Raw genomic sequence first — 21854 nt, forward strand, 5'->3', positions numbered from 1 at the left:
TTGTCGACCTGGCCTTGCTTTTGGCAAACGGTGAATTGCCCTCAGATAGCGTGTGAACGTGGTCCCCAGTCCCTGGATTACCAAGTACTTATTGCAGTGTATCACAATTTTCAAGGAGGAGTGCTACAGTAACCAGTTCTCCTTCCGATGACAAAATACATTTTTCAGGAGGCTAAAATTTTACAAGAATGTCTTGCCCAAAAACTGAAAGGGAGACTTCTCTTTACAGGACATACTGCTTAAATCCATTATTCACAATTACAGCATGAGTGGAGAGTGTACAAATTTTGGGTTCAACGTCAATCATAGAACTTAGAGAATTATTAAGCACGATCAGGACTGCAATAAGTCAAGCTCACAACAATGGTAAGATCTCTGCTTGTTAACAGATTTAGGCACAAATAAAAATAAATACAATAAATAAAACAAAACGTGATTGAAGAGGAGTAGCAGTAAATAAAACGTTGGGTGAAAGATCGAATACTGGCACAGATTTTTTTTTATCACTAACAAAAAACTGAAAAATAATCAAATCAGTGTTCACTTGATTGCAACTATGACAGGGTTAAAAAAAAGGAATAGATAAAGACTGTCGTAGAAAACTGCTGGGAGGCGAGTCAGGCAGAAGATGGTCATTGAAAACATGCTGAATGCTAGCACATTGGACTTAAGTGTTCTTTATATAAAATCCTAACACTGGCAAACAATTGAAAATCAGGAGGCCAAGTAGAAAAGTGATTGACATGATTAAAGGTTTTGTGTCAGTTTCAATAAATCCTTGCTTATTATACCAATGTAACAGAGAACCAGTTAAAAGGGCCATCTCAATCACTACATAGTAATATTAGGTTAGGCAATTTTAACACTCATCTCAATATCCCAATTTTAGATCCTATCATAAAAGACAGCTTATTAAAATGGACAGAATGGCCCTGCAAAAATACTACCTCCATACTGCACCAAGCCGATGAGCACACTGCAGTGGCGTTTGGTGGGAGTAAGTAGTTGTACTCCCACCCAAAGAATGGGACACTAGACTACATTATATCTTCAGGGTCTGGTGTAGGAATCTAGAGCATTACTCTCCTGCAGCAGAAAAAATGTCCCACACTATTGAAGTCCGCAAGCAAATTTCCATCCTCTCTTGTAGTGAAGTCTGGACCGGATGGATTGGGCTTTTAATATGATGCTTGAAATTGCATTTTAAACCCAAGAGTCAAACTATAGCCAACATATTCAAATCTTAGTTTAACAGTAGAATATTTAAGAAAATGCAGAAGAAAACTTACCTTCGAGACGAGCTGTACTCACGACCTGCAAATCCAAGAGAAGTGGTTAGAACACAAACATAAGTCATTCTAGTACAGGCTACACCATCACACTTCGAAAAAAGCAACACAATAGGTAAATTGTGCTAATTTATATTAATCTTCTGATATCATGCCATCAAATAAAGTGAGAGTGTAAGTTGCCAGGGTCAGGGGTGCGACCCCCTAACCCTGCTTGCAGGCCAGGTTGCTCCCCTCCTGCCGCACAGCTCCACCTGTGTGCCAGTGCCTCTCCCCCCTAGCTGCCGCTCTGAGAGTGAGTTCTTGCCTGCTGTGCCCCTGATCGCCGCTGTCTGGAGTGAGTGAACTGTTACCACTATTCTGTACTGTGCTTAATCTTACTTTGTGCTCTGTTCCTGTTGTGTCAATTGTACTTTGTGCCCTGTTTATTTTTACGTTTTCGCTCTGTTGCCGTCTCTGCCCTCGCGTCGCGCCCCCCTTTCTCTTGTGTATCCCTGCCTGATCCCGCCACTGCGTCCCCACCCGCTCGCCTTCCATTCGCCGCCACCCCACCCAGCTGATTCCCCCCTTCCTCCCTCCCTGCCTTCCATGGAGGCCGCGCCGAAGGCACGCCTAAGGCTAGCCCGCCTGTGCCTGGACCGCGCCCAGTGCCAGAACGCCTGGACCCCACGAACGCCACAACACCAGACTCCACTACGATGCCAGCAGCCTCCATGCACTCAACGCCGGCCAAACCACACCTGCTTCTAGGCCACCCAGAAACGGACCCACGGACCCTTCTCCTGCCGCACCTGCAGCTTCACCTGCGACAGAACCACCAAATCTCCAAGGACTGGACCCAACCACCTCCGCTGCATACTCCTCAACATCCGCTTCACTAGCAAACACGCAGTCGAGCTCTGGGATCAGCTCGACACCTCCGCCCCAGACGTGGTCTTCCTGACAGAGACCTGGTGGAACGACTCCTCGGCACCCGACATCGCCATTGCCATCCAGGGCGGCTACAAGATCTCCCGCAGGGATCGCACCAACGGAACTGGAGGAGGAATAGCCACGTCCACAAGTCCACCCTCAAGGTCGCCACCCACGCAGACGACACCCTCCACACCGCCGAACACCTGCACTTCCGGATCCACACCGACCCCAACACCACCCTCAGAGGAACACTCATCTACAGACCGCCCTGGGCTCAGTTCAGCGACTCCATCGCCTACCTCGCCAGCACCCACGCACTCGCTTCCACAGACTACATCCTGCTCGGGGACCTGAACTTCCACTTCTAGAACAACAACAACGCCAACTCCGCCACCCTGATCGACAACCTCTCCAACCTTGGCCTCAAACAACTCGTCACCGCACCCACCCACACCGCTAGCCACACGCTGGACCCCGTCTTCTCCACATGTCACCTTCGACCACACCACCGAACTCCACTGGACCTGCCACCGCTGCATTAATTTCACCTTCAAGAAACCAACTACGCACCACCGCACCCAACATCTACCTCGCCGCTGCTGGAGCAAAGTCACTGAAGACCGGCAGATCACCACACTCGTCCAGAACCCACCCACCAACGCAGACGCCGCAGCCCCCAACCTCAGACAGTGGATTGACGACCCCGCTCAAGAAACCCTCCAACAGCCACTACAGCAAGAGAGCCACCTGGGTCACCGACGAACTCCAGACCTCCAAACGCGCATGCTGGAAACTGGAGAAAATATGGCTCCACGAACGCACACTGGACAACCACGCAGGCCACAAGGACGCCACCCGCAGACATCACCACCTCATCAGGTGGTGGTGGCCAAGAGATCATCCTTCAAAAACCGGTTGGACAACAACGCACAGCAAAGAGCTCTTCAGCGTCGTAAAAGAACTCTCCAACCCCAGCGCCAACGACATCCAGCCCTTACAAGAACTGTGCGACTCACTAGCCATCTTCTTCCACCGCAAGATCGCTGACATCCACGACAGCTTCAACACCACAACCGCCCCGACTACGCCAGACTCTACCACCCCTGCGAACACCACCAGCGCCATCCACCTGACCTCCTGGTCCAACATCAACTACGCCGAGACACGCAACATCATGAACTCCATCCACTCAGGATCTCAGTCAGACCCGTGCCCCCACCACGTATTCAACAAAGCAGACGCAGCCATCGCACCCCAACTACGGAAGGTCGTCAACATCTCCTTCGAAACAGCGACATTCCCGGAAAGCTGGAAGCACGCTGAAATCAACGCCCTCCTCAAGAAGCCCAAGGCAGACCCTAAGGACGTCAAGAACTTCACGCCCATCTCCCTGCTCCCGGCAAAGGTAATTGAGAAAATCGTCAACAGGCAATTGGCCCGCCACCTGGAAGACAACATCTTGGACCCGTCCCAGTCCGGATTCAGACAAAACCACAGCACCTTCATCGCCGCCACAGACGACATCAGGCGCCAACTAGACAACAGCGAAACATCAGCCCTCATCCTCCTGGACCTGTCTGCTGCCTTTGACACAGTCTGCTATCGCACTCTAAAGACACGCCTCTTAGAAGCCGGGATCCAAGAGAAGGCCCTTGACTGGACCACGTCCGTTCTCTCCGGCAGAACCCAGAGCGCCCGCCTCCCACCCTTCCGATCCAAATCCACAGACATCATCTGCGGCGTCCCCCTGGGCTCTTCCCTCAGTCCGACGCTGTTCAACATCTACATGGCCCCCCTCGCACAAGTGGCCCGCCAGCACGACCTCAACATCAGCTCCTATGCCGACGACACCCAGCTCATCCTCTCCCTCACCAAGGACCGACACACCGCCAAAACCAACCTCCACGAGGGAATGAAGGCCGTCACCGACTGGATGAGGGGCAACCGTCTGAAGCTGAACTTGGACAAGACGAAGGTACTTATCCTCGGACCCACCCCCACGGCCTGGGACGACTCTTGGTGGCCGACCACACTGGGAACAGCACCAACATCCACCGACCATGCAAGCAACCTAGGATTCATCCTCGACTCTGCCCTCCTCATGGCTAAGCAGGTCAACGCCGTCTCCGCCTCCTGCTACAACACCCTCCGCATGCTCCGCAGGATCTACAAGTGGATCCCTGACGAAATAAGAAGAACGGTGACACAGGCCCTCGTCAGCAGCAGACTGGACTACGGCAACGCACTCTATGCAGGAATCCCAGCCAAACACCTACGACGACTACAACGTATCCAAAACGCCTCCGCCCGACTGATCGTCAACGTCCCCCGCCGCAGCCACATCACACTCCACCTGAGAGACCTACACTGGCTCCCCGTCGTCAAGAGGGTCACCTTCAAGCTCCTCACCCACGCACACAAAGCACTCCACAAGGCCGAACCAGCCTACCTTAACAGCAGACTCAACTTCTACACCCCCACCCACCAGCTCCGCCAGCCTCGCCCTCGCCGCTGTCCCCCACATCCAACGAACGACCTCCGGTGGCAGATCCTTCTCCTACCTTGCCGCCAAGACCTGGAACACCATCCCTACCCACATACGGCAGACCCAAGACCTACTCGCCTTCAGAAGACTCCTCAAGACCTGGCTCTTGGAGCAGTAGCAGCACCCCCCATCAGCGCCTTGAGACCCTCACAGGTAAGTAGGGCGCTCTACAAGTACTCTGATTGACTCCAATTGATTGCAATTAACGTTGTCCCAAAAAATAAAGCAGCAACATAATGGTTGGAGGCTCACACACAGGTCCCTAGATTAGTGGCTAAAAATAAAATTATAGTGAAAGTGTTCTGCACAAATGTTCACCCAAATTTAAACAAAAACTCTTCATATAACCCCAGGTCTTGTCCAGTCAAATTTAGAACTTCCTTGGTCATGCCAGTGAATTTCAGTCTTCTCTAAAAATAAATCTATTTCCCAACCCTTGTATTCATTGGTCTACTATTTGAGACATAAAAACAAGGAGTCCGCCAATCGCAATCATTTAGTTTTCTTGTATTTTAATTGTGGAGGACGCCTACTGAATTGGTAATGTATCCCTGTGCAGCATACATCTACAGTTTCAAATGCACAAGTTACTACTTGTGTAAAGATATCTGTAAGAGACAGATAGTGATAGATTCCTTACCTTAGAATAATCCCCAGGCGTCAGACTGGATCGGGTAAGTTTTTGCTTAGCAGGACCCCTGCGCGTCGGTTAGGTGGGGTCTTGCGGCTCCGCGTCCGTCACTGGCGCCGTGAGTGCCGAGATGACATCACAGAGACTACTTAGGCGCCACCCACGCGCGCTGACGTCAGTTCTGTACAGGACTTTCCGCACCGAAACGCAGAGCCATGCAAGAAACCTGCCCCTTGCTGTATAAAACTAGGGCCCTAAAAGGTGATGACCTTTACCCTGGTAATCAGTTAGCAAAACGGGGAGGATGGGCGGGCGGTAAGGAATCTATCACTAACTAATGTCGCTTACATATATATCGTTACACAAGTAGTAACTTGTGCATCTGAAAGAGACACGTTAGTGATAGATCCCTTACCTTAGAGTAAGGAGTAACAGGTGTGGCGCCGCGGCCAGGGCGACTGACGCTGGAATCTGGGGACCACGGTTCGATCCCCGGCTCCGACGGCAGGTTAGCCCAGCACCATGTGACTCTGGGCAATAGCTCGCTTAATCTTCCCGACGGCCCCCAGCGCCTAGAGACCCTTACGGGTGATTGTGCGCTTTACAAATGTGGACTTTACTTTGCTTTGCTGCACCAAACGACCCACCGGGAAATGGTCTGTTCGTGCACAGCCCGACCTTTTTTGGCGCCCACGTAGCCAACAAAGAGCTGATCATCCACCCGGAACTATTGTGTACGCTGCAGATAGAAAGCAGTACCTGCAAACACAACAATGATGGACAGAATGTGGATCAATGTCACACATTCACCCCAGTCCAAAGATCTGGGCCCAAATCCATTGTTTTTCCACTCCACACCACCCTGGGTTAGAAAATGGCGATATGCAAATCAGCGCTGACCCTGTGCCCCATGAGAACAGTCCAGTCCGAACTACAAAAGCCATGTCCTTCCCAGAACGGAAACAAGCATCCGAGGACCGGCCCGGTTTCGAGGTAACACCTCTCATCAGCCCGGCTGGCTTGATTCCAGTGGTGTGGAGTGCCTGGGACTCACGTCTGAGCATCCCCAGTACACTTAGAGCGGTACCTGCAAACACAACAATGATGGACAGAATGTGGATCAATGTCACACATTCACCCCAGTCCAAAGATCTGGGCCCAAATCCATCGTTTTTCCACTCCACACCACCCTGGGTTAGACAATGGCGATATGCAAATCAGCGCTGACCCTGTGCCCCATGGGAACAGTCCAGTCCGAACTACAAAAGCCATGTCCTTCCCAGAACGGAAACAAGCATCCGAGGACCGGCCCGGTTTCGAGGTAACACGCTTTTGTAGTTCGGACTGGACTGTTCCCATGGGGCAACAGGGTCAGCGCTGATTTGCATATCGCCATTGTCTAACCCAGGGTGGTGTGGAGTGGAAAAACGATGGATTTGGGCCCAGATCTTTTGACTGGGGTGAATGTGTGACATTGATCCACATTCTGTCCATCATTGTTGTGTTTGCAGTTACCGCTCTAAGTGTACTGGGGATGCTCAGACGTGAGTCCCAGACACTCCACACCACTGGAATCAAGCTAGCCGGGCTGATGAGAGGTGTTACCTCGAAACCGGGCCGGTCCTCGGATGCTTGTTTCCGTTCTGGGAAGGACATGGCTTTTGTAGTTCGGACTGGACTGTTCCCATGGGGCAACAGGGTCAGCGCTGATTTGCATATCACCATTGTCTAACCCAGGGTGGTGTGGAGTGGAAAAACGATGGATTTGGGCCCAGATCTTTTGACTGGGGTGAATATGTGACATTGATCCACATTCTGTCCATCATTGTTGTGTTTGCAGTTACCGCTCTAAGTGTACTGGGAATGCTCAGACGTGAGTCCCAGACACTCCACACCACTGGAATCAAGCTAGCCGGGCTGATGAGAGGTGTTACCTCGAAACCGGGCCGGTCCTCGGATGCTTGTTTCCGTTCTGGGAAGGACATGGCTTTTGTAGTTCGGACTGGACTGTTCCCATGGGGCAACAGGGTCAGCGCTGATTTGCATATCGCCATTGTCTAACCCAGGGTGGTGTGGAGTGGAAAAACGATGGATTTGGGCCCAGATCTTTTGACTGGGGTGAATGTGTGACATTGATCCACATTCTGTCCATCATTGTTGTGTTTGCAGTTACCGCTCTAAGGGCCAGATGTAGGTAGGGTTTTACCGGTCGGTAACGGCCGAATTCGGCCGTTACCGACCGGTATTTGGCATTTGATATGTAGGGGCAGGTAAACAGGGAAAATCGGTAATTTTACCGATTCGGTAAATATACCGGTCGGTAAATTTACCGACCGGTATATTTACCGAATCGGTAAAATTGATATGTAGGTGGGACTCTTCTGAGTCCCACAAGGCCTACAAAATCGGTATTTTACCATCAAATTGTATTTGATGTTAAAATACCGATTCAGGTGTGCATGCACATGTGTGCATGCACACCTGTGCCATATGACAGGCAGACCTGCCCTTAGTGCAGGTATGCCTGCCATATGGCCTCCGAACCTTTTGTGGGGGTGCTAGAGGGTGTCAAAGTGACACCCCCTGCACCCTTGTCAAAATCGGTATTTACCGAATCGGTAAATACCGACCGGTAATGCCCCATTCATTCCTATGGGCTTCAAAGCCCATAGGAATGAATGGAGCATTACCGGTCGGTATTTACCGATTCGGTAAATACCGATTCTTAAGGATTCGGTAAATGGAACATCTGGATGTTCCTACATACCCCCACTTCTTATTTACCGATTCTTAATTACCGAATCGGTAAAATTCGGTAATTAAGAATCGGTAAATAAGTTTTACCTACATCTGGGCCTAAGTGTACTGGGGATGCTCAGACGTGAGTCCCAGACACTCCACACCACTGGAATCAAGCTAGCCGGGCTGATGAGGTGTTACCTCGAAACCGGGCCGGTCCTCGGATGCTTGTTTCCGTTCTGGGAAGGACATGGCTTTTGTAGTTCGGACTGGACTGTTCCCATGGGGCAACAGGGTCAGCGCTGATTTGCATATCGCCATTGTCTAACCCAGGGTGGTGTGGAGTGGAAAAACGATGGATTTGGGCCCAGATCTTTTGACTGGGGTGAATGTGTGACATTGATCCACATTCTGTCCATCATTGTTGTGTTTGCAGTTACCGCTCTAAGTGTACTGGGGATGCTCAGACATGAGTCCCAGACACTCCACACCACTGGAATCAAGCTAGCCGGGCTGATGAGAGGTGTTACCTCGAAACCGGGCCGGTCCTCGGATGCTTGTTTCCGTTCTGGGAAGGACATGGCTTTTGTAGTTCGGACTGGACTGTTCCCATGGGGCAACAGGGTCAGCGCTGAATTGCATATCGCCATTGTCTAACCCAGGGTGGTGTGGAGTGGAAAAACAATGGATTTGGGCCCAGATCTTTTGACTGGGGTGAATGTGTGACATTGATCCACATTCTGTCCATCATTGTTGTGTTTGCAGTTACCGCTCTAAGTGTACTGGGGATGCTCAGACGTGAGTCCCAGACACTCCACACCACTGGAATCAAGCTAGCCGGGCTGATGAGAGGTGTTACCTCGAAACCGGGCCGGTCCTCGGATGCTTGTTTCCGTTCTGGGAAGGACATGGCTTTTGTAGTTCGGACTGGACTGTTCCCATGGGGCAACAGGGTCAGCGCTGATTTGCATATCGCCATGGTCTAACCCAGGGTGGTGTGGAGTGGAAAAACGATGGATTTGGGCCCAGATCTTTTGACTGGGGTGAATGTGTGACATTGATCCACATTCTGTCCATCATTGTTGTGTTTGCAGTTACCGCTCTAAGTGTACTGGGGATGCTCAGACGTGAGTCCCAGACACTCCACACCACTGGAATCAAGCTAGCCGGGCTGATGAGAGGTGTTACCTCGAAACCGGGCCGGTCCTCGGATGCTTGTTTCCGTTCTGGGAAGGACATGGCTTTTGTAGTTCGGACTGGACTGTTCCCATGGGGCAACAGGGTCAGCGCTGATTTGCATATCGCCATGGTCTAACCCAGGGTGGTGTGGAGTGGAAAAACGATGGATTCGGGCCCAGATCTTTTGACTGGGGTGAATGTGTGACATTGATCCACATTCTGTCCATCATTGTTGTGTTTGCAGTTACCGCTCTAAGTGTACTGGGGATGCTCAGACGTGAGTCCCAGACACTCCACACCACTGGAATCAAGCTAGCCGGGCTGATGAGAGGTGTTACCTCGAAACCGGGCCGGTCCTCGGATGCTTGTTTCCGTTCTGGGAAGGACATGGCTTTTGTAGTTCGGACTGGACTGTTCCCATGGGGCAACAGGGTCAGCGCTGATTTGCATATCGCCATTGTCTAACCCAGGGTGGTGTGGAGTGGAAAAACGATGGATTCGGGCCCAGATCTTTTGACTGGGGTGAATGTGTGACATTGATCCACATTCTGTCCATCATTGTTGTGTTTGCAGTTACCGCTCTAAGTGTACTGGGGATGCTCAGACGTGAGTCCCAGACACTCCACACCACTGGAATCAAGCTAGCCGGGCTGATGAGAGGTGTTACCTCGAAACCGGGCCGGTCCTCGGATGCTTGTTTCCGTTCTGGGAAGGACATGGCTTTTGTAGTTCGGACTGGACTGTTCCCATGGGGCAACAGGGTCAGCGCTGATTTGCATATCGCCATTGTCTAACCCAGGGTGGTGTGGAGTGGAAAAACGATGGATTTGGGCCCAGATCTTTTGACTGGGGTGAATGTGTGACATTGATCCACATTCTGTCCATCATTGTTGTGTTTGCAGTTACCGCTCTAAGTGTACTGGGGATGCTCAGACGTGAGTCCCAGACACTCCACACCACTGGAATCAAGCTAGCCGGGCTGATGAGAGGTGTTACCTCGAAACCGGGCCGGTCCTCGGATGCTTGTTTCCGTTCTGGGAAGGACATGGCTTTTGTAGTTCGGACTGGACTGTTCCCATGGGGCAACAGGGTCAGCGCTGATTTGCATATCGCCATTGTCTAACCCAGGGTGGTGTGGAGTGGAGTGGAAAAACGATGGATTTGGGCCCAGATCTTTTGACTGGGGTGAATGTGTGACATTGATCCACATTCTGTCCATCATTGTTGTGTTTGCAGTTACCGCTCTAAGTGTACTGGGGATGCTCAGACGTGAGTCCCAGACACTCCACACCACTGGAATCAAGCTAGCCGGGCTGATGAGAGGTGTTACCTCGAAACCGGGCCGGTCCTCGGATGCTTGTTTCCGTTCTGGGAAGGACATGGCTTTTGTAGTTCGGACTGGACTGTTCCCATGGGGCAACAGGGTCAGCGCTGATTTGCATATCGCCATTGTCTAACCCAGGGTGGTGTGGAGTGGAAAAACGATGGATTTGGGCCCAGATCTTTTGACTGGGGTGAATGTGTGACATTGATCCACATTCTGTCCATCATTGTTGTGTTTGCAGTTACCGCAGATAGAAAGCAAGCGCACGGTTTGGGTCCAGACGATGGAGCCTCTCCTCTTCCCTGGAAAGATGCGAAGGCGGAAAGAAGGTGGGCAAAGTGATGCTCTGCCCGATGTGGAAGGGCGTGACAACCTTTGGCAAGAAAGACGGATGGGTCCTCAAAACCACCTGTCCGGATGAACAGAAAGGAAAGGAGGTTTAGAATAAAGGGCCTGGAGCTCACTCACTCTTCAGGCAGAGGTGATAGCCACCATTGCAATCAGACGTAAAGGACAGTTATGAAGGGGCTTAAAAGGAGCGCACAACAGAAAAGTCAGGACAAGATTTAAGTCCCATTGAGGCATTATGAAAGGCACGGGAGGAAACGTGTGTGTAATGCCTTTGAGAAAGAAGTTAACAACCGGGGACTTGAAAAGAGAAGGCTGATCAGGAAGCCTCAGGAAGGCGGAAATGGCAGAAAGATAGCCTTTGATAGTGCCCAGAGCAGAGCCCTGCTGGGCCAAAGATAGGAGAAACAGAAGAACCTCAGAAAGAGGGGCCGAAAGGGGATCCACAGCCTTTGCTGTGCACCATGCCACACATTTGTTCCATCAGCAGTCGTATACCGTTTTATTGGAGGAACGCCTGGCTGCCAGAATGACATTACAAACTTCGGGAGGAAGGTCGAAAGCCGTCAATTGTCGCCGCTCAATCTCCACGTATGGAGGTGGAGGCTGGACAGGTTCGGGTGGAGGACCGTCCTCTGCTGCTGCGACAGTAGATCCTCCCGAAGAGGCAGATGGATCGGGGGATCGATGCTCATACTAAGTAGCTTGGGATAGCATACTCTTCGAGCCCAGTCCGGAGCCACAAGAATAACTTGAGCCCGGTCCCGCCTGATATTCTTCAGCACTCTGGGCAGAAGTGGTATAGGCGGAAAGGCGTACTAGACCGCAGCTCCACTCGAGACGAAAAGCGTCTGAGCGAGTGCCGCCTTGGAAATTCCAACGTGCAGAACTAATGACATTGCGCGTTCTCTACAGTGGCAAATAGATCTAACCAAGGCTCTCCCCACTGCAGAAAGAGATTGCAACACGTCCGAGTTCAGACGCCATTCGTGATCCATCAAGCACCGGCGGCAGAGTTCCTCCGCCCTGGCGTTCAGAAACCCTGCCTGGTGTTGAACCACCAAGGTAATGCCTTGATGTTCCAGCCATGTCCAGAGGCGCAGAGCCTCCTGACATAGGGTCCAGGACCCCACCCAGTCCTGTTTGTTGCAATACCACATGGCGGTTGTGTTGTTAGTGAACAACTGCACTACAATTCCCCGGACTGAGGGAAGGAATGCCTTCAGTGCAAGTTGGATCGCCCGCAGCTCCAGAAGGTTGATATGGAGCCGGGACTCCACCGGAGAGAAGAGGCCTCTGATCTCCGCCTCTGCCAAGTGGCCTCCCCATCCCAGGTGGGACGCATCCGTCAACATTGTGTTCTCCGGTTGGGGAAGGGAGAGGGATCTGCCACTGACCCAATCGCGATTCATGAGCCACCACTGCAGATGCACTGCAGATGTCGTGCAGTACCCTCCAAGATCTGGACATGATCGGACAGGTTACCCTGATGCTGTGCCCAGTGGAACTTCAGGTCCCAACGCAGAGTCCGCATATGCCATCTGGCATGTCGTACTAGCAGGATGCAGGAGACCGTCAGGCCCAGGACCAAAAGGGTCAACCTGACGGAAACCCGGGATAGAGGCTGAAAGATCGGAATCATAGCCTGAATATCCCGGACTCTGTTTGGGAGGATAAACCCAAAACTGCATCGAGTCCAGAACCGCTCCGATGAAGGGGAGCTTCTGAGAGGTACTCAGGTGCGACTTTGGGACGTTGAGGGAGTACCCCAGCAAGTGCAGGAGGTCGGCCGTAGTATGAAGGTGGTTGACGACAGCCTGGGGCGAGCCCCCCTTCAACAACCAGTCATCGAGGTAGGGGAAGACTGACACCCCTAACCTGCGCAGATGAGCTGCGACCACTGCCATCACTTTCATGAACACCCGAGGGGCGCTGGTAAGGCCGAAGGGGAGCACGGTAAACTGAAAGTGCTCGTGGCCTACCGTCAACCGCAGGTAGAGCCGGTGGGCCGGCAGGACGGGGATGTGAAAATATGCGTCCTGCAAGTCCAATGTTACCATCCAGTCTCCAGGGTTAGGGCAGCTAGGACCTGAGCTTAAGTCAGCATCTTGAACTTCTCCTTCGGAGGAAGCCGTTGACGCTCTGGAGGTCCAAGATAGGGCGTAGGCCTCCTTTGCCCTTCTTGGGTACCAGAAAGTAGTGGGAGTAGCAACCACGTCCTACTTCTGGCCCAGGAACGCGCTCGATGGCCCCCTTAGCCAAGAGGGCCATAACTTCCTCCGTCAGAAGTTGCAAGTGATCCCCTGACATGCGGTGGCATTGCAGTGGCATGGCTGGAGGGGTCGCCTCGAAGGGGAGGGAGTAGCCCCTTCGGACGATTTGCAGCACCCACCTGTCTGACGTGATGGAGCGCCAGTGGAGAAGGTGATGGCGGACCCTGCCCCCCCACTGGCGCCGAATGGGCCTGAAAGGTCCGACTAGGAAGGCTATGAGGCAGATGCTGCGGGAGCGGATGTGGACTGACCTTGCCCTTGTCCCCCGGCACCGCACGGCGGTTACCACGTCCGCAGCCGCGTTGAGGCTGGTTCTGCAGCTGGCAGGACGTGTGGGAGTGCCCCTTCCCTGGCCACGAAAGGGGCAAAAAGCAGAAGTTTGCTGGTGCTGGCCCGACGGGCCCAAGGGCTTGGCCGTAGCCCTGGAGTCCTTGAAACGCTCAAGCGCACTGTCTTGCTTTGTCGCCAAAGAGGCGACGGCCATCGAAAGGCATGTCCATGAGCGTAGCCTGGACAACGCCCGAGACATTGGCGGACCTCAGCCAGGCATGGCGGCGAACCGCCACAGTAGTGGAAATCGCCCTTACCAGTGAGTCCGTGGTATCCAGTCCACACCTGATGGAATAATGTGGCGCAACCCGCCCCTCCGCAAGGGCTTGGGCGAGCCGGGCCCGGGCCTCCTCCGGGCACTGGGGCAGCACGTCCAGAACCATGTCTCACAAAGAGTGAGTATAACGGCCCAAACGGCTCGCGGTGTTGATAGACCGCAACCCCAAACTCAATGAGGAGAACAGTTTCTTCCCAAACTGATCAAACCTTTTGGATTCCCGATCCGGGGGAGCGGTCGGGAATGCGGTCTGGGGCGTAGTAGCCTGGATCACCAGGCTCTCGGGGGTGGGGTGCATGGACAGAAAGCTAGAGTCGCCCAGAGCCGGGCATTGGGCCACTGTGGAGGGCTTGGACCAAGTGTCCAACAGAACGTCCGTGAGGGCCTCATTGAATGGCAATAGAGGCTCTGAGGAGCTTACTGGCGGCTGAAGCACCTCAGTGAGGAGGTTAGTCCTCACAGCCACAGCAGGGAGCTCATGAGCCAAGGCCTTGGCTGCCCTGCGCAACACCACACCATAAGTGGCACCCTCCTCTGTAGCCACGGAGGGAGGAGAGATGAATCCAGTGCTGCGCAATGTGTCCAGACCACTGGCCTCCCCTAGCTCGTCTGCCCAGTCCTGGCTCAACTGGCACTGCTGTGCCAGAGGGTCCTCAGACCCCTCCATGTCCTCCCCGTCATCAGTGTCCTGGTAAACAGGCTGGAGTGACGGAGCCGGGTCGTAGGTGAAGGCCTTACCCATCGATGCCGGAGACGGCGCCGTTCCGACGCTGGACCCGGACTGAAACTGGGGCCGACGTTGTCCGAGGACGGCGCCGGGAGCGACACCATGGAGGTCAGTGCCAGCGGAGGGGTCGTAAGGTCAACTGGCATCGACCGGGATCCAGGCACGATCCCACGGGTGGCGGCGGCGGCGTCGGGACCTAAGTTGACGACGGCGCCAGAGCCACCAGCCCGCCTAGGCCCCAAGTTGAGAATGCTGGGCCCGAAGGCGCGCCGGCAGGCCTCAACGGAGGAAAGTCAGTCCATATGGCAATGAGGAAATCACGAATCTCCTCCGGCATGGCTCGCAGGCCAGGGACCAGAGGGTATGGGCCTGGAGGCGGCGCCTGCGGCTCTAACGGAGTCGCGCGGGCGGTGTCACCCGAACCCTCAGCAGCGTCGTGCGAAGGGAGTCAGAAGAGCGATGTCGCCTCTTCCAAGACTTCTTGGAGTGCCTCGACTTACCGGAGGACTTGGACCCCGACGAGTGCTGGTGATGACTCGACGAGCGACGACTGCGGCTCCGCGACCGGTCCCTCGACTGGGACCTCGAGTGGCGCGGCGCCGACTGCTGGATCTCGAGTAGCTTCGGGAATGCTCCCGCCTAGCTTTCGAAGTCTAGGGTCGGCAGTCGGGGCACGACTTGTCGTTGTGGTTGGCCTAGTGGCAGTAGAGACACGGACGGTGGGGGTCGGTCACTGACATCAGGCGGTGACAGGCGTCGCACGGCTTGAAGCCAGGCATCCCTACTGCACCAGGAGTCGAAGTCGACGGGAAAAAGAGATCCAAAATAGATGCAAAAGCTAGTCAAAAAATGACTAAGAGTACTGCTCTTCCCGGATCTGCGCTAGCTGGCGCGGAAAAAAGAAGAACTGACGTCCGCACGCGAGGGCGGCGTCTAAGTACTTCGACGACTTCATCCCGGCGATCACGACGCCGACGACGGACGCGGAGCTGCAGACGACGCCTACCAACGCGTAGGGGTACTGCTGACGAAAACTTTACGGATCCAGCTTGACGCCTGGGGATATTCTAAGGTAAGGAATCTAACACTAACCTGTTTCTTTCAGATGTGAACTTTGCGTGAGGACACAAAACATGCCTGCCGTACGTTAGATTGGCTTCTATCAGGCACCAATGAAGACGCTGGGCTGCTACATCTGTGACGAAAAGGGGGAAGGGTCTTTGGGACTGCAGGAGGGGTACATAAAAGTATGCGTCCAGCAAGTCCATGCATACCATCCTGTCATCTCAATCCACGGGACAAAGGACCTGGGCCAGAGTCAACATTTTGAACTAGTCACTTTGAAGGAAAGCATTCAAGACCTGAAGATCTAACTCTGATCCAAGGCTTTTAGGCACCAAAAAGTAGCAGGAGTAGCAAGCTGTACCATTATCCTCTTTGAAAACTCTCTTGATGACCCCTTTGAACAATTTATCAGACTTCCTAGGCGAGGCTGGAGATATGTAGGGATAAGAGGTACAGGACTGGGGTAAGCCAAGAAGGTGAGACCAAATCATGTTGAACCACCTGCAGAACCCACCAGTATGCGGTAACTGCAAGCCAACAGAGTAGGAAAAAATTCCTGTCCACTACCGGACACAAATAACTGAAGATTGGGGAAATAGAGTGATGTGGCTACATTTGCAGCCAGGGAAGAGGAAGAAGATTAATGCAGTCCCTGCTGCAGACTATGGCCTATGCCGCTATCTTCCTAGGAAGCCAAGTACCGAATGTATGGAGCGTTTAAAAGGTTGCCTTTGTCAGTAAGCAAGGCCTTGTGAGTACCCTTTGAATTTCCAATATTACTGGTGGAATTGACAAGCTGACAACAAGCTGAGTGAATGGGTTGTAATTAGACCTTCCTTGAAGTGCTCCAGGACAGAACCTGTCTTTCCCAAAAGTCTGGAGCTATCAAAAGGCATATCTATAGGGATAAGTGCGTGTCCTCAGACACACTATGTGGCACAGATGCATGTGGGACGTCCGATCACTACACTAGTGCATATGGTGTGACCATGCTATGCATCATTTACAGTTCGTTCTACTAACATATTTAGCCCTAACCTGAACATCAGGTTGTCTGTAAATGCATTTCTGAAACTTTCAGGAACAGCTGGCATGATTTCGCTGGACATATCCCAGAGCACGTGTTCACCTATAGACACCTTCATGACCCCAATGCCAAACCAGCAAATGAGAAAGGAAAATGCTACTTACCAGTATGCATCTGTTCTTGGCATGTAGAGCTGCAGATTTCTACACTTTGCATTAGATTGTCACCTGGTGTTGGGCTCGGATGATTGCATGTTGTTGTTGTCTTGGAAGAAGTCTTTGTAGTCACGAGATAGGCGACTCCTCCCATGGGCGATAGATAGTGCGCATGGGCATCGGCTCCATCCTTAGATTGTTTTTTTCAGCCACTGAGTTCGGATCAAACTTTTCCGCTACGGTTCGAAATCTACTTTTCAAGTACTTCGACGTGTAAAAATTTCTTCAAACTTCATCAAACAACTTTCGATACCAATAAACATCAACTAGACTTCGTCAGCTTGATTCCAGTCGTCGACTCGGGACGTTGGGCCTACCCACGCCGTGAGGCCTACACCTCAATGGAAGGACGCCATTCAAAAGATGCCCAGAGTGTGACCAAAATTTCCACACAGTGACCATCACGAGGTCTGTAACCTGTGCTTATCGCCAGACCACGAAGAATCCGACTGCACAGCCTGTGCATCTTTTCGATTGAAAAAGACCATTCGGGATCGGAGGGCCTGTCAACACGACATGCAGAGATCAGCGCCGGAACCAGTGGACATCTTCGCGAAGGTCCATGTGTCCCGGAGGAAGATTCCGATAATCTCCAGATCGTATCCGAGGCAGATGAATCCGATGACTCCATACCTTCGGGTCAACGTGTGAGTACCACTGCCCCTACCCCAGCCCAAACACCAAAATCGAAGGCAAAGGTCAACACTCCGCCTGCGGGGCCCAGTCGAGACCGAAAAAAACTTTCAAAAGCCCCGCCATCGAGCTCAGCTCCGAAGAAAATAATGAAGCCTTCTGGTAGCTCCATACCCAGCAAACCGCATGTGCAGATACCACCTGCTCCCTCTGCACCGAAACAAAAAGAAGTCCCGGTTCCGAAAGACACTCCGAAACCGTTGACTCTGAGAGACAAAGCGGTTCCGAAAACAACGAAGCCGGTTTCCAAAGCCCAGAAAATGCATAGTGGTAGCTGCAGCAAGTGGGAGTTGGCACCTAGATTGTTTGGGTCAGACCTGAGGAAGACAACTAAAGAAATGGTTAATTACCAGGTGAAGTAGTTTTGCAGCTTGAACATTTTTCTAGATTCAGAGGAGGTGCATTAGTCTGCCGTCTAGTAATTGGGTCTGGAATTGTCTTTTCTTTCTCTTTTTTTCCCCATGGGCATCGTTGACCACCATTATATGTCTGCCCCATGCATGACTTCAGACGGCACCCCAGATGTCCATACGAGTAGTCGCCATCTTTGGATTCTTTTTTCTGGTTTTGGATTTTTCCTCTTGTTTAAATCTCTCTTTTCCCACACGATTGCATTGTTTCCAATTTCTCAGGAGGCGGGTGGGTTGTATGTAAATCCAGAAAACTTGTCAAGCTACAAAACTACTCCTACTGGTACGTAACCATTTAGTTTTGGCTCAGGAATCCATTTCTGGATTCACATGCTGTGATTTAGATTATGTAGTGGTGTCCCTTCCTTTGGATTAGTCGGGATAAAATTAGCATGAATTTGCAAACAGGCACTGAAGTACTTTTTGTCCCACCTGTGCTTTCTTGTTCATTTGAATGTCCACAATGCAATGTTTCGCAAACGTGCGTGGTAAAAACACATGTTGTTGCTGCGCAGAGGGTGTCTATGGGTATATTTGCTAGAAAGTGTAAAGTTGTGCCTTTCTTTCTTGTTGAGTATGCTCTTGGGCATGCAGATAGTGCCTCCCCTGCGCCTGATTAGAAAGTCTATTTCCACAATCCATCGCAAGATTGTTCCCTTTGTTACTGGAGAACTCTTGCTTGCTTTTGTGTAGGAGACAAACAATTGATTTCCATTGCGAAACTCTTGTTTTTTTTAGCAGATAGTATATTAAAGCTCACCTTACATCTAAGGTGTTTAGGTTCTTTCTATATGTTTTTGAAGTTCGTTGAAGAATACTGGTAGTTGAATGCTTTGACCTACGTGAAATTTGCTCAATATTTTTGGTAAGAACTGTGGGTTGGTTCTGAGAACCTGTATGTCCTTGTGTACTTGCAGGTATGTTTCATGCATTGTTAGAACTGGTAGTTCCCTCACTCTTTGCAGTGAGGTGAATGCAATTAGGAATGCTGTTTTAAGTGTGAGTGATCAGAGATCTGCTTTGTGCATAGGCTGAAATGGTTTTGCCATCAATTGCATTAGCACAGTTTGGGTTCCACTCGTATCTTCTGTATTGCCTTTTGTTGTAAGAGTTCTTCGACCTCTTTCCTGAGCTGTATGACCGCTACACTGCTTGAAGCTTTTTGTTTTGGGGGGGAATTGGTGGTTGTTTTTTAAGCAGTTCTATGCAACATCACGTTAAAATCGAATTATCCTTGGTGATTTCTTCCCAATGCTGTGAGTAATCACCTATTCTGCCTCCCACTGGTATTTTGTGGAGGCTTGTTTTGTTTGTCAAGTCACTTGCTTGTGGCCCCTCCATCTCGGGGAGTCTGTCCTCTTCCACGAAAGGGCTGCATTGCTGGGTTCTGCCGCTGTTAATATGTGGTCTGCTGTGTGGCTTGGTGGGAGCTAGTTTGTGTTTGTATTTGTTGCTGCTGCTGCTGCCTAGATTGGAAGGGAGCTCTGCCTGTGGGTCTTCGTGTTGTGCTTCCACCCCTTCTGAATAAGCTTCTGTATTGTAAGGCTCCCATTGCCTTAGATGTTTCATTGTCCTTTTATTTGCTTCGAGGACTCATGGACCGCCTGGCTGAATAGTGCATCCCCAGCAATGGGTATGTTGATGATCTCTGCTTGCACCTCCTGTTTAAACAGGCAGGCATTTCTCCTCAGCATTGTTCCTGTGCACATCTGTCTGCTGGCAGTGCCTGCTGTATCCAAGGCATGTGACCATTTCTGTACAGCAGCACATTTGAATTTGCAATTCACCACCGTGTTGCAGCCTCCCTTTCTAACTTTCTTCCTACCATGTTGAGCCACCTGATCTTTACTGGTGGAGGCCATGCCGAGGTGTGTGTGTTGTGGCCCTTTCTGGCAGTAGTAACAATAATGGAGTCTGCTGGTGCGTTCCCCTGAATATACTTAGGGTCTTTTGTTGGGGGTTTATATTTATTTTTCACTTGTGGTGTCACTGCTTTGACTGTCTCCCGAAAAGCTTCCTTGCCTGATCTAATATGCTGGGCAGCACTGGTAGATAGAAGTTTCCTTTGTTGGCAGGCAGTAATGTCTCGAGGAGAACACAGGAGTCTCCCTTATCCTCCTCTAATGGCACTTCAGAAGTGTCTGCAGCCATTCTGATCAGACGGTTATACACAGTGAGGTCCGTCAAGCAGTGATGGCCTCAAAAGTTAATTGTCAACCTCTTCTTCTAGAGATTGTTTCGAGGTTGTTCCATTACTCCTCATTGAACCCGTCTGCTCCTTCCTCCCCCTTGGGTTCGTAGAACTCCTCTTCGACTTACTCTCCACGAGGTTCCGATGTTGCTGGAGCTTCAAAAGCAGATTCCTCCACTTCAGGGTCGAGGCCCTTCAAAGGTTTACTTGGATTTCGAAATTCCATTAAGGAGTTGTCAAACTCCTTTAACTCAAGAAGCACTGGCACACTGCCTCTAATCTTCGGTTTTTACTTTTGACCACTTGCGTCTTCTTTGCTTCGAGCGTCGGCAATGGTCTCTTCTTCGGCATAGAATGTTCCCTCACGATCTCTTGACCTGATGGGGTTTTAAAGGGTTTCACCCTTGACTGCTCCTGGTAAGATAAAGCAGGCGCTTAAGGACACCTCTACACCAGTTGCCCCTAGTCCGTGGAGAAGAGGACCAAAGGCCTCACGAAACTCAAGGACCGAGCACTGAGAGGCTTGAGGCCCTCTGCTGGTTCAGCTCGACTGCCGCCACCCGCCCCCCAGTCAAAGCCTGCAGCCTCTTTTCGCAAAGACTGATCCCCATAGAATAACATTGGGCACCCGACGCGGTGATGCACCTCTGGATCCTGCCGACGCAGTGTCGTTTGTGGTGTTCTGCTGGTGCTGCCTTGGACCTTGCCCACCACTCACTTTAAATCCTGGAGATTGGTTCCGTTAACATTTCTCTTGAAAAACTTACTTATCTGAACAAATTGATTCTAGTGCCTAAACATATATAAAGATACTGGTTATTTTTTATACATTGATGTGGTTCTCATTATTAAGTCGTGTGTATCACTTATTGACTATTGTTTACATTTGCTGATGTCTTGCACTCCTCTCTGATAAGGCTAAGGCTGCTCGACCATACAGCCCCTAGAAGAGCACCTTGGGATTGCTAGAGCAAGCCCCTGTCCACTCATAAGAGAAACCCTGGACTCTTTGCACGATATATCTCATTTTGTGATATATAAAGAGACAGCTTTCTACACTGTACTAAAATACTCCCAGTTTTGAAGGAAACAATCTGCACAAAATGATGTAGACACCTTCTGGTGCACTGTTCACACCAGTCGAGCTAACCCATCTTAAAATCAACGGACTACACTATTGATTTTCAGAAAGGATTTAACTGAAAAAAGAAAGGTTTGTGAAATAGATACAAATATACCCAGTCAGGTCAGTGAATATACGTACAACCTTTCATAAAATATATATATTTTTTTCACTAACTGCAGCAACTGCTAGGTGTAAGAACGTGACCTTCTGCAAAAGTTTGATAACAACTGAACTGAAGCATTCCTTTATAAGCCTGAAAATGCGGAACCTTATGTTGCAAATAAATACAAAATAATCTTATAAAGCACAATGCTGCGAGGCCACGAGCTTGGTGCATGAAGACAGAATTTTTTTTTAAATTGCTTCATATAGATCGTGCTTAATTTAAACAAACATACAAACAAAAAAAACATTTATTTCATCGATGGGATCAATGTTGTACATGTAGCACTTATTCACATCACCATTTTATGAAATACCAAATTAGAAAAAGGACAAAGAGCGTCGAGTTTTATGGAAATTTGCCTCCTTGCTCTTCAAGAGTACAAAT

At 51.0% G+C, this 21854-nt stretch overlaps 1 protein-coding gene across 20 annotated transcripts in view; it reads right to left on the minus strand.

Annotated features, from left to right (window-relative positions):
- The window catches only part of CLASRP (CLK4 associating serine/arginine rich protein), a 739455-nt gene that overhangs the window by 38197 nt on the left and 679404 nt on the right, over window positions 1-21854 (minus strand). For all 20 annotated transcript variants that reach the window (XM_078660953.1, XM_078660959.1, XM_078660947.1 and 17 more), the window contains one exon: window positions 1290-1314. In XM_078660953.1, coding sequence (XP_078517079.1) covers window positions 1290-1314 — 25 coding nt within the window. The remainder of the gene's footprint in view (window positions 1-1289; window positions 1315-21854) is intronic.

Source organism: Lissotriton helveticus, chromosome 9 (genome assembly GCF_964261635.1).
Source record: "Lissotriton helveticus chromosome 9, aLisHel1.1, whole genome shotgun sequence".
Taxonomy (NCBI): domain Eukaryota; kingdom Metazoa; phylum Chordata; class Amphibia; order Caudata; family Salamandridae; genus Lissotriton; species Lissotriton helveticus.